This window comes from Citrus clementina, unplaced genomic scaffold (genome assembly GCF_000493195.1).
Source record: "Citrus clementina cultivar Clemenules unplaced genomic scaffold, Citrus_clementina_v1.0 scaffold_2, whole genome shotgun sequence".
NCBI classification, from domain to species: Eukaryota; Viridiplantae; Streptophyta; class Magnoliopsida; order Sapindales; family Rutaceae; genus Citrus; species Citrus x clementina.
This window is the reverse complement of record NW_006262688.1, coordinates 29,698,782-29,711,829: the sequence shown is the minus strand read 5'-3', so window position 1 is coordinate 29,711,829 and position 13,048 is coordinate 29,698,782. Positions and strand designations below refer to the sequence as shown.

The 13,048-nt window shown below is 37.2% G+C and overlaps 4 protein-coding genes across 4 annotated transcripts; 1 reads left to right on the top strand and 3 right to left on the bottom strand.

The window, feature by feature from the left end:
- The first annotated feature begins 3,124 nt into the window (after positions 1-3,124).
- Positions 3,125-5,845, top strand: LOC18051466 (receptor-like protein EIX1). The gene has a single exon (XM_024190946.1). It carries the CDS (start codon positions 3,125-3,127, stop codon positions 5,843-5,845), a length of 2,721 nt encoding a protein of 906 aa, XP_024046714.1.
- A 353-nt stretch (positions 5,846-6,198) lies between these two features.
- On the bottom strand, positions 6,199-7,976 carry LOC18051465. The gene is made up of 2 exons (XM_006448524.2): positions 7,668-7,976; positions 6,199-6,528 (listed from the first exon to the last, which is right to left on the bottom strand). Exons 1-2 carry the CDS (start codon positions 7,876-7,878, stop codon positions 6,392-6,394), a joined length of 348 nt encoding a protein of 115 aa, XP_006448587.1. The 5' UTR covers positions 7,879-7,976; the 3' UTR covers positions 6,199-6,391.
- A 639-nt stretch (positions 7,977-8,615) lies between these two features.
- Positions 8,616-10,601, bottom strand: LOC18051464 (peptidyl-prolyl cis-trans isomerase FKBP13, chloroplastic). Its single transcript, XM_006448523.2, has 5 exons — positions 10,206-10,601; positions 9,854-9,946; positions 9,098-9,158; positions 8,941-9,009; positions 8,616-8,848 (listed from the first exon to the last, which is right to left on the bottom strand). Exons 1-5 carry the CDS (start codon positions 10,572-10,574, stop codon positions 8,784-8,786), a joined length of 657 nt encoding a protein of 218 aa, XP_006448586.1. The 5' UTR covers positions 10,575-10,601; the 3' UTR covers positions 8,616-8,783.
- A 519-nt stretch (positions 10,602-11,120) lies between these two features.
- On the bottom strand, positions 11,121-12,664 carry LOC18051463 (pentatricopeptide repeat-containing protein At5g66520). The gene has a single exon (XM_006448522.2). The coding sequence runs from the start codon at positions 12,594-12,596 to the stop codon at positions 11,232-11,234; it is 1,365 nt and encodes a 454-aa protein (XP_006448585.1). The 5' UTR covers positions 12,597-12,664; the 3' UTR covers positions 11,121-11,231.
- Between the last annotated feature and the right edge of the window lie 384 nt (positions 12,665-13,048).

Below are 13,048 nucleotides of genomic sequence, written 5' to 3'. Positions count from 1 at the left end.
TAAATTTTAATAAATTACTCATCCCCTACTTTTAAAAATTTAGTATAGGATAAGATGATTTTTGTCAAAAATATTTTTTTTTAAATTTTATCAAACTTCAAAATTAATTTTTTTTTAAAATTACTTTTGAACCTCTAAAAACAAACCCAACTGGACCTACAAGAATGGATTATAAATATCACAATTATTTTATTGAACTTAAATTTCTACCATGCTTGCAGTCAACCAATTTATTATAATTTGTTTGGCCTGATTAGGTAATCTGTTATCTACTTCAGGTGCATTTGCATAGTTCAATTTTCAAGGTCTACTTGATTTCTTTTCTTCTTCTTCTTCTTCTTCTTTTTATACTTTTGGGTACTATCAAGAATTTTGCCAATAATCAAAGCCATCACTTTATTAATTTTGTAAGTTCAGAAACAAAAATTAATCTATTTTATAGTATTGCCAACGAAAATTGTTAGAGTTTTATTTTCTTTTCTAAAAATGTATTATCAAATAACCCACAAAATTAAATATTAGAGTCTGGAAGAGAGATTTTGATTGTAAAACCATATTAGTAATATACTGAAGCTAATATACCATATTATTTTGGTTCTAAAGCAATTTTAAGCTTATTTTTGCAATTAAAATATATTAATGATAAGGGAGCCAAAGAATAATTATGGGCAATTTAGTAAAGTCTCGGCCTACGTAAATCCAATGACCATATCATAAAAAAGTGCTTTCTTACAGGTGAGATGTCATGTGTGTTAAAAAATGACTGATGAGCGGCCCTCTGCCTCTCAAGTCCTTATTCTATCTTTAATAACAAATAGACATTGAAAATTGGAAAAATTGGGTTAAAGCATAACCCATCTTATAAGGCAAGTTGAATGTTTCCACATTCCACAAGCAACCATCATACTTTATTAATTGAGGCAACAATTAATTTATTACATTTTGGAAATGTTCATCACCACTCATAACTTGTTAAATAAATTAATTAATTTATTTTATATACAAAATGGAACCCTTCACTGGTCAACCATACACTTCTTCATAATTTCATTGACCAAATTGAATTAAATTTGGATGACTAGTTGATTACATTTCCGTTGCCAATTTGAGAATAGAATTGAATTGTTTGAGGGAAATACTTCGACGAGACCAGACGTGATGAGCAGATATTTGGTGGCAGAGTTCTGCGAACAAGTGTGTCCTGTAAGAGCCTGGTAGCAGGGGAACAGGAGCAGGAATATTCTGCTCGTCCATGAATATGCCATTCACGAGGACGAATTCCTGTTAGAGGCATAAGGCCATTCCTGCTAGGGGTCGAGGCGAGGAGACCCGGTCAACGACAATTGGCAAGACGTGCATTCCTATCCGAGAATCAAGGCACGAAGTCCATCTCCATTCGCCCACAATGACGACAATGGGGCATCCACATCCGAGGGTGGGGAGAATAATGGGCGTGGACAACGGAAGACCCGGATTCAGAGGAAGCCTATAAAAAGGTGGCCAGCGAAGGTAAAAGGGTTAGATTTTTTGAGATTACAACTAAGAAAAGAAAGCTTTAAGAACTGAAATTAAAGAGAAGTCATAGGATTCGTGGCAAACATTCCTAGAGCCCTCATATCTAACTTGAGCGTCGGAGGGTTTATACCAGAAAAACAACCGGCGTACTCTGACCTGCTTCTGTGTACATAGGAACTTTTAGAGAAGAAACCTTACGAGGAGAGATCCTGGTCGTGGTAGAGTTGGTCGAGCAGAGGTCCTAATCTTGGTAGAGAAGGCAACCAGAATCTCGCATCAACATGAATAATCAATCCATTAGAATTCCCAGTGTTTAACATTTTTATAATTTTACAGAAAACAAGGTCGAAATAAATATATTAAATTTAAATTTATCTAGGTCTAGTAGAATCTTTAGATATATTATATTTATTTGCTTCGATCGATGATTCTCTAGAAGCAAATGAAACTGTAAAAAAACTTCCTTTCTTTTATGACCGGCTAAAGTTGACTTAAGTGGCAATTATTTTATTAAACAAAATAAAAATAAGGGCGGGAGGGGTCAAAGGGTTTGTTCAAAGACCTTTTGAGTAATGAGTTTCAAGAGTTAAGGCCTTGCTTATTCATTTAGGCCCGCAGATGGAACACACTGATGGGCTTTTGTTGGGCTCCTAATGGACCCCCAAAATTATCGTTTGATCTCATATATGTTCAGATTAGTATTTACCATTCAGTATCAAGAGTAGGCTAATCACATTATACATATCATATTTATTACAATTGCCAAAAACTCACCAATTCAACGATTTAAACAAAAAAAAAAAACTGTGTTAAAAAATGCAGTATTCCATATCCTCGATTTGAATTGTAAAAGGTTTGTTTCCCATTTTCGATCAAGTGTTAAATGTTAGTAATGCTTGCAATAGTTGGCTTAAGATACATATCTTCCCAAGGAGCTTGGGATTCATTGCTAACTTCACATATTTGACCAAGTTGTGCTGATGGGATTAGGATTTCTATCATGTGCCAAAAGTTTGATTGATGATCAGTGATTAATAAATGTATTTAAAAAAGAGAGTTAAGTTCTATCCATATATTAGTATTAAAAAGATATATGATTGAGTATTTTTAACAATTTAGAAAAGCTCAAATAAGAAGAGAATCTTAATCCATTCTCATAAAACTAAATTTATTGGGAACCAACGTAATATTAAATAGATTTTGGTCCCATAATATGACACGATGGGCATGTTCATATTATATATTTTAGCTATTAAGTTAAGATTCAACATGTGTTTACAGGTCTATAGTACATTTTAAATATTTTATAAAAATCCAAACTCAATCAGCCACTCCTCTCCAAGCTTTGTTGTTTTCCAAGCACCAGGCCAATGTTGTTCTAAAATATATTATCCCTTCAGCTAGTGAATTCATACTATGTCAAAATTATACGCAGTTGGCAAGTTAGTTCACACCACTTCTGCAAATGCGCATGGCACCTAGCAAATGAACAGAGCCGACACTATATTTCCCATTATTATTTTCTTCTATAGTCCAAACTCAAAAGCTTGTTGTATAAATTTGCTTGTGTGCAATAGCTTTAGCTATAAACAAAAATTTGTCAAAACCTATGGCTGCTTGTACTGGTTTCAGCTCAGATCATTTTAAAAGCATTTGCATATTCCTCATTTTGTTTTCTCTGTCTTCGTATCTAGGTGGTACCATTAAACACTGTTTAGCTGATGCTAATGTCGAAGTCTTGTGCTTAGATGCCGAAAGAGAGGGGCTTCTTGCCTTCAAGGAGAGTCTCACTGACCCTTCTGGAAGGCTCTCTTCTTGGGTGGGTCAAGACTGCTGCAAATGGAATGGTGTTTACTGCAACAACCAAAGTGGTCATGTCACACAACTCAACCTCAGGAATCTCTACCAGTTTATCAATGGTGGAGTAGGCGATTCCACGGCTTATAAAGGGTCTTGTTTGGGTGGTAAGATCAATCCTTCTTTGTTGCATTTGAAGTACTTGGATACTTTGGACTTGAGCTTGAATGATTTTGAAGGTGCTGAGATTCCTGAGTTCTTTGGTCAGCTCAAAAACTTGAGTTATCTCAATCTGTCCTTTTCATCATTTTCTGGAGAGATTCCTCCCCAGCTTGGAAGTTTGTCGAGCTTGCAATACCTTGATCTCTATGCAGATTCATTCAGCAGCAATTCTGGTTCTTTGGAATTGCATGCACAGAACCTGAACTGGCTCTCAGGTCTTTCTTCTTTGAAACTCCTTAACCTGGGATTTGTGAAACTGGACCACGTAGTAGCAGATTGGCTGCAAGCAGTCAATATGCTTCCTTCCCTGGTGGAGTTACGGTTACATTATTGTCAGCTTCAAGGCATTCCGCTTTCATTGCCATTCATCAACTTCACCTCTATTTCAGTCCTTGATTTGTCAGAAAATTCTTTCAATTCTGCTATCCCTCCATGGTTTTTCAGTCTTACTAGCCTTACAAAGCTCTATCTCAGATGGAACTTTTTCATTGGTCACATTCCTAATGAATTTGCAAACTTGAAACTGCTTGAAGTACTTGATTTATCTAATAATTTGGACCTTGGAGGTCAACTCCCTAAACTCTTTGGCATTCTCAGAAGGTTGAAGAGTCTAGATCTTTCTGCAAATAATTTAAACGGTGAGGTTCATGAGTTCTTTGATGGTTTCTCTGGCAGGCCAAACAACCTAGAATATCTTGATCTAAGTTCTAACTCACTGGAAGGAGAACTGCCCAAATCATTAGGAAACCTGAAGAATTTGCAATATCTTCGCCTCTCCGGCAATTCTTTCTGGGGTTCAATTCCATCATCAATAGGAAACTTGTCATCATTGAGAAAACTGGATCTCTCCTACAACGGGATGAATGGAACAATTTCTGAAAGTTTTGGAAAACTCTCAGAGCTAGTTGATGCAAACCTTCTCCAAAATTCCTGGGAAGGCATCTTACAAGAATCTCAGTTCATGAACCTTAAAAGATTAGAAAGCTTCCGTCTCACAACAGAACCAGCAAAAAAATTTGTTTTCAATGTTTCTTACAATTGGGTTCCTCCTTTCAGGCTCAAATCTATCCAAATCGAAAACTGCCAGGTTGGTCCTTCCTTTCCTGTATGGCTTCAAGTTCAAACTGAGCTCACCTCTGTCATTCTTAGAAATGTAGGAATCTCAGACACTATTCCAGGGGACTGGTTTTCAAAATTATCTTCTGAGATCACTTATCTAATTCTGTCGAATAACCAAATCAAGGGGAAGTTGCCAAGGCAGATGAATTCTCCGAATTTACGATCCATTGATTTGAGTTCCAATCACTTTGAGGGTACTCTCCCACTTTGGTCTACAAATGCAGATGAACTGTTTCTCCAGGACAACCGTTTTTCAGGACCTCTACCTGAAAACATTGGTAGTCTGATGCCAAGACTGCAGAGACTGTATCTTTCTTGGAATCAGCTTAGCGGCAGAATCCCTTCATCCGTTTGCAATTTGGAGGACCTGCAAATTCTTTCCATTAGAAGCAATAAGTTGTCTGGTGAATTCCCCAACTGTTGGTACCATTCACAGATGTTTTGGGGCATTGATATATCAAACAATTCTTTGACTGGCAGCATCCCAAGTTCATTTGATTCCCTACGTTCCCTCAGTGTATTGCTGTTGAGCAATAATAATCTTAGTGGCGGAATCCCATATTCCCTGCAAAACTGCACAGGATTGACCAGCATTGATCTTGGAGGAAACCAATTGTCAGGAAGTCTACCCTTATGGATATCAGAAAATTTATCTTCTTTCTTTATGCTCCGTCTTCGATCAAACTTGCTCAGTGGAGACATCCCACAGCGTCTATGCAATCTCCAAAATCTTCACATCATAGACCTTTCACACAACAATTTTTCAGGGGCCATTCCCAGGTGCATAGGAAATCTGTCTGCATTGGTGTATGGCAATAACAGTGAGGTATTTCAACAGCTGATCTGGAGGGTGGTGAAAGGAAGGAATCCAGAGTATAGCAACATTATTGCAGATGTCAACAGCATCGATCTTTCATGGAATAATCTAACAGGACAAATCCCTGATGAGATTGGAAATCTTTCGGCATTGCACATTTTGAATTTATCTCATAACCAACTTTCGGGAGCAATTCCTCAAAGCTTGTCATCTTTGGCCTCTTTAAGTAAGTTGAACTTGTCTTTCAACAATTTGGCAGGAAAAATTCCTTCACTGCCAAATTTCAAGGACCCCTCCATTTATGAGGGTAATCCATTGCTCTGCGGAGCTCCTCTGCCTACCAAATGCCCAGGGAAACACAGTCCGTTACACTAACTTCTAGCTAAAACTGCAAAGGCAATAAAGACGGAGATGGTCCGAAATACTTGTTCTACAACACACAGAATGTAATATATCATTTTTTCTACAAAACGGTCCTTTGTTTCATCTCCTTGAATATACTTTGACAATTTCACATGTCAATTCATTTCAACGCTGCACCAAATATATAGCTCAATCACATTTCTAAGGGAAGATAGCTATGGAATTCATATATATTACATTGATGTGAAGCCAATCCTTTGATGTTCTAAGCAGCATCAAGCTATCAAAGGGCATGCTTGCCCAACAAGCTCAGTCCATGCTTTCAAGTTTACCTCAAATTCCTGAAACATCAAGGCCACAATAATAGCTCAAAAAAATGCACATTCAACTTCGTATGCAATAAGTTACAAGCCTCAGTCTCACCAAAAAATTACATGTCAAAAATCCTTCCAACACTCTCATTATCTCCCAACTGTTAATGACACTTAGTAAGAAATTAAAAAAATTCCGCATCATACAAAACATTAAAAATATCAGTATCACTATCTATATTTGTAATTAAAAATTTGGCTTCTTCCTGCCTTTGCCGCGACGCTTGTTCTTTCCCACCTTCAACTTCTTTAGGGACTTCTTCCCTATTCCTCTGACAGGCTTCAAAGAGCCCTTGCTTTGGTTTCCATCAGCCATCTCCACATCTGTAGAAGAACCAAATCAAAATCCATGGTACATACTTGAAAACTATCTGGCATTATGTTTAGGGAAAAAAAGTACAGAATCATACAATTTGGTATAATAGTATTTGGATAAAAACCATTCATAATAACACAATTATTTCTAACATAACAAAGAGACGCCAAAAAATACACAAGATGATTGAAGTAGTGTCAATTGCTTAAAACTGAATTGAATTTTATGCATGTCAACAAACAAGCACCAACATTTAATCAATGCATCTTGAAAGAAGAAAGTGAGATGCATAAGTGAAACTGAACTGACCTCACGTGCCAGTTTTAAGCACTAATAGCTCAGGGAGCAAACTAACTCCCTGCCAAGAAAACTAATCACATTTTTCTTAATCATACTTTGTTAGATTAATATGATTAAAACAGTTTAATTACCTTCTGCATCAATCATATTATTTTCCCTTTTTATTTTATACTCACATTTTAAACACATTCTGCAAACAGCTAAATTCCTTATCCTTTGATAAAGGGTTTGAGCAATCTTTTATTAATGGGTTATACAAGGTCTGGGAAATATGCTTTCCCACATCATAAACATTAGACACTGAATCCTGCCAAACATTTACTTAGAGACAATAAGATTGCTCACTGAGTAAAGCATTGACATTTAACAAAAGAACAGCAATAGATTACTTGAACACAGAGAGAAAGTCATCAACCTCATAATTACTGGCAGTTTGACAATTTAGCCATCTCAGATAATGATCACTACCATACATAGGAGTGACATGAGTAACACGAGGTAATAGACATAATTGCCAAGATGACATAAAAGTTAGTTACTCGTACAATAAACAACCGTATGTATAAATAAGAATAACCAGAGGTTAACAGAAACATTGGTACGATCCCATTGGCAGATACTTTCATATCGTCCTGTTAACCTCAGTAAAATCTAGGTACCTCATCAAAACTGGCATACTTAAAAAGAATGATATGCATGAATACCAAATGAGCAAAGCTTATAAACCCAGTTAAGACTCGATAAAGATAAGGCATTAAATTGAAATCCATCAAGTGGGCAACGAGTATTAAGCAATAATTCGAAAAGGATATAAAGGGATTAAAAGAAAAAGAGATTAATAACTTACCCATATTGTTATCAGCTGTTGAGGTAGCAGTGGGAGTGGCTATCTCCATAGAGTTTGTTTTGGGAGAGCGGACGGGCAGCTTAGGGGCAGCAAGGGCAGCTTCTTGGGCAGCAAACTTAGCTTCATCTTTCTTCTCGTAGAAAGGCTCAACTATCTCTCTTCTTATAGCCCTCAGCCTCTTCTCTCTCTTCGATCTCATCGACTTCGCCATTTTTTTTCCTTCAGCTTCCGGTGGCGTTAGGGTTTCTGTTTACGCCGAGGGTTTTGACAAGTGGACTTCCTCTTGTTTTTTAATATAGAACTGATAAGACGGTGTCGGTTTGGTATTTCCAAAATTGTTTGTTCGGTTAAAATATGTTGGACAAAATAGGGTTAATTTCATGTGGCCCCTTAATCTATTGAAAAACGTCAACACATCCCAAGTGTATTGAAATTCTACAGTCTGCTCCCTTTCTGACTCCGTCAAAAGACTCGAAGTGATATTTTTTTAACTGTCAGAATTACCCCCTAAGCTTATTTCATAAATGAAAAATCCTAAAGTCTCCATAAACTTAATTTTTACAAATTATAGTTGTTCACATTTCTGCTACTTTATTTATCTTATCCTTGAAGGGTTGTTTTATCACCTTGATGGCAGGTTGCTAGACTTTCTTGTGAACTGCAACTGCTGGTGATAATCCTCTCAGATTGCTGGTCGCTATTTCTCTTTATATTTGTGTAATACCAAAAGCCTATCATAACTGTGTGCGGCATTTTAGATGATCTTAAAGTTTTTGTGGGTGTTTCTTCGCACTCATGTAAGCAACTTGTATAAGCGCACACCAAAAGAATCACAAACAAATCGATGACGAATATTTCTGACATTGTTCCTGATCAGGAGTTCTTGAATACATTCATCGGCTCATTTCTCTTAAGTTTAAACATTTAAGATTGTTTTTGGTACAGATCTGACTGCTTTCACTACATTTCTGCACATGGATCACATTACGACCGTGTATTTCCCGTAAAATATAATAGAATACAAAGACAAACCGAGAAATAAACGATCCAATGATATTTCACTCTCATTACTTGAACACAATCGAATGGTCATTCATAAGATACCACAGGCGTATCTCATGCCTTGCCTACAAACTCCACATCAAACACGAGAACTGAATCCGGGGGGATGATGCATGAACCTGCGCATAAAAAGAAACCCATCTCAATCTTTATCAATATTCAAGCAAATCTAGTTATGTAAAACTCGAGTTTAGGCAAAATGAGAACTTACCTCCTCTGCACCCCGCACCTCTCATGCCATATGCAAGTTCAGGAGGAATCTTTAAAATGCGTTTCCCCCCTAAAGAAAGTTGGAGAAAGTACATTAGCATCGTTCATGGCCAAATTCCAGTAAAACTTTAAAGTGCATAATGACAAGTATGTCATACCTGTAAGCATAGGAGGAATTCCATCACCACCTAGAATACCCTGGTCCCATCCTTTGATGACCTATTCCAATTGATTAAAAATAAGACTTCCTATTAGTTGTCGAGATAATATGTTTAACCAAAATATGTATTACTTCAACAAACCAAACCCCTCCTACACTTTGATGTGAGCGGAATTCAAACCCAAACCTCTTGTACCAGATCAAGAGGTCTTACCAATGAAACCAACTACATTGAAAAAGAACATTATCCTATCTTTCATTTATATTTCCTGAGTTTGTTGCCTAACTTGATTATGAAAAATATGATTTCCACTTGTGACAAATTCCAAGCACACACAGGAGTTAAAAAATAAAAATAAAATATAGATCACATTGCAGTCTGTGAATAGTTAAATCCCTTGTCTGACCCACTCACACTCTACCCCTCAGAAGGAGTTTTCTTGTCATTTATTACTACAAATGGTAGAACCAATTTCTTTATCAAGCACTATTGTCAAGCTTCTGATGGAATTTAAACCCTATTGAAAACCAACAAAATAGATCACCAACCTTCATACATCCATGTAGATGGGTTGTCACTGGCTAAATCTCATGGATAGGGAAGTAACTGACAAATTATGGTTTTACTACCATTGTAAAACCACAGCCACCAGATGAAGATTGGAAAACAAGTTTCGAAAGACAGCTGGTTATTATCGAATTCCAAACTCCAACTCTTAACTCTATTACTCTTGTTAGCACATTGGTTACGTACCTCGCCCACACCAAGACGGAAGATTAGAGGCTTTCCACGGTTGTAGCTGCTATCAAAAACCTTCCCGTTCTCCAATTTTCCAACATAGTGTGCCTGTGCATAGTTTCGTTGACAAAAATCAAATACCACTAGATACGCAACAGCTAACTTCTTGATATTATAGCTTCAATACTTAGGGTGCAGGAACACATTCTAACTAGAGTAGCCTGGAATTTAAGCTTTAAGTTACCGCAAACTAAAATGAGATTCTCTTTGCTTTGCAGAATTATTCTATTTCAAAATTATATAATTTTCCAACTATTCAATTGGATGAACATAAGAGAAACAGGTTAGAAAAAGAGATATTGATTACCTTAATCAGTTGTCCTTTGACAGCCTCAGGGCCAACCCCCACTACTTTATCACAGAAAGCAAGGCCCGAAGGAGCAACAGTTAGTTCACATGGAGCTGCTGCTTCAGCTGCTGAACTGGGTTGCGTTTGCAGAACAACATCAACAAGACCAAAACATAAGCCAAAGCCAATTGCTTCTCTTCTCCTAAATGGAGTTGGGTTCTCATTTAGCTGATGCAGCTTTTGAGGAGGGCAACTGTTCTGCTGCTGGCTTGAGAATTTTATGGCTGATACCTCTGTTTTATTACAGTGTCTACTGAGTCTTCTTGTTTTGAGTGTGGTGAGTTTAGTGGGAGAGCAGTTTCCAACTGAAAATGCCAGTGAACTCATCACCACCAACCAGAATTTTGAAAGCTATAAAACAGGATAGATGGATTACTGCCACAAGAATAAGAATAACAACACTTGCGCTTGTAACAATTGTGACAGATATCCAGTCCAAAACAAAACATGTAATTGGGCTAGCACCAGACCACTCCTAACTCGGCCTACGACAATTAAAAGCTTGGCTTTGGCCCAGAGGTCCTAGACTCAGTATGAAATTCAACTCAATGGCCGAACCGCCGGAGCCTTTAAATACTTCTATGCTACCAAGTAGTAGGACGAACGCACAATGATGAATTATTTCTTCCTCCTCCATGGATGTAATTCGATTTCATCTTCTTATGTTCTCTTTCTTTTCTTTTCTTTTTTTCTCTTTAAAAAAATTGAAATGATCTTCTTATGTTCGCTCAAAATAGGATCGTATGAGATGTAAGAGAGTATGTTCGATGGTCATAAAATTAAAGATCATTCCTCGCACAGTGGCACAAGATAGTATTGTTCAAACACGTTAGAGCTCTTAGCTCGTTCGCCAGTAAAATTAAAGTTGAAATCAAATTAGCTAAAGAATGATTATACTGATAGACAACTCTTTCTATACAACAGTAACAACTTAAGAATGTAAATAATGTACAAAATAGAGTCAACGACTGAAAGCAGAACTAATTAAGCATAACAAATTCTCCTAGGATGATGACAGTTGCTGTGACGATCAGGTTCAGGTAATGCGATGACACTAGATCCCCTAGCCTTCCTCACATTTTGGTTGAGCATTAATTTCCTCACCCTCTCTGCATCTTCCCACTTCTCATTCATAGTATATAAATCACAAATAAGAGTGAAAACCCCGCCATCATTCTCTGGCTTTACCATCCTTAATGCCTGCTTAATCACTCTTTCAGCCATGTCAAACTGCTTATGCTCCTTACAAGCAGCCAGGAAAGAACCCCAGATAATAACATTGGGTTCAAGCCTCATTGTTCTAATAACCTCATAAGCTTCCTCCAAAAACCCTGCCTTGCCAAACAAGTCAACCATGCATCCATAATGCTGAATTCTTGGCTCCAAATCATACTCTTCATCAATCATCTTGAAATACTTTCGCCCCTCGTCCACTAACCCCGTATGCACGCACGCAGTAAGAACCCCTGTGAACGTCATTTCATTAGGTTTCACTCCCGTTGCTTGCATCATTTCGAACAAAGACAATGCATCCTCACTATAACCACGATGTGCCGACCCACAAATCAATGCAGTCCAGGAAATCACATTCCTTTCCTCCATCAATTCAAAAACCATGAGGGCATACTTTAAGAAACCGCACTTTGCGTACATGTCAACCAAAATGGTTGCAATTTGCTCATTCAACTCCCACTCGTTTTTTACTATGAACCCGTGAGCAGATTTCCCCATCAATAAACCAACAGAACCCAAGTGAGAACATCCTGAAAGAACTGCTCCAATTGTCATTCGGTCAGGTGATAGCCCCACGTTGCTAATCATTTCTCGAAAAAGCTTCAACCCAGGATCATAATCACCGGCATTCAAATACGCAGCAATCATGGCAGACCACGATGCAACATTCCTCAAGGGCATCCGTTCGAAGACGTCACGCGCTTCGCAAACGTTGCCAGACTTTGAATACCCTTTTATCAGCGTATTCCACGTGACAGCATTTCTCTCAGGCAATTCATCGAACAGTTTACGTGCGAACCCGAATGACGTAACTACGTATGCATGGACGAGAGAAGTGGCCACATATACGTGGGAAATGAAACCTAGCTTGAGAATATGAGAGTGGAGGTGGTGAATAACAGTGAGATTGTTGAAATGGGTGCATGATTTGAGAATGTGGAGTATAGAGAAACTATCGGAGGGAACCGATTGGCGATGCATTTGTGAGAAAAGTTGCATGGCGTTGTTGGATGAGGAAGCATCTTTTATGGCTAAAGCCCATGTGTTTAAGTGTTTGATAAAATGCCAATTTTGATATTTTGTTGTGGGTTTTAGCTGGTGATTGATCACAAGCATAACTTTCTTCTTCGCTTCTATCCAGCTCCTATAGCTTTCTGTGTAAAGTTTTGCATTTTCCTGTTACAATGTCCTAATTTTAGAGCCCAAGTTTATCTGGGCAATGCTAGTTGGACAAAACAATGACAAAATATTTTGTCTTTTAGTTAATTTTGAGAATTTTTTTTTTTTAAAAGACAAATGAAAAATCATTAAAAGAAATTTTAAAAAAATTCACATAAATGTTTTTATCATACTTTTTATTTCTTTATCATTTTCTATTTTATTATGCCCAGAGTATCTTGGGTCTTAATTATTGAAAGCTTATTTCAATAATTCTTGCAAAATGGAATCAGTAATTGTTAATTATAAGAAATAGATTCATAAAGTCTATCAAACATTTAGTTGACGTACGTGTTTTTAGAATTAATCCAATAAGAAAAATTATAAATAATAAGAAAATTGTTTTCATT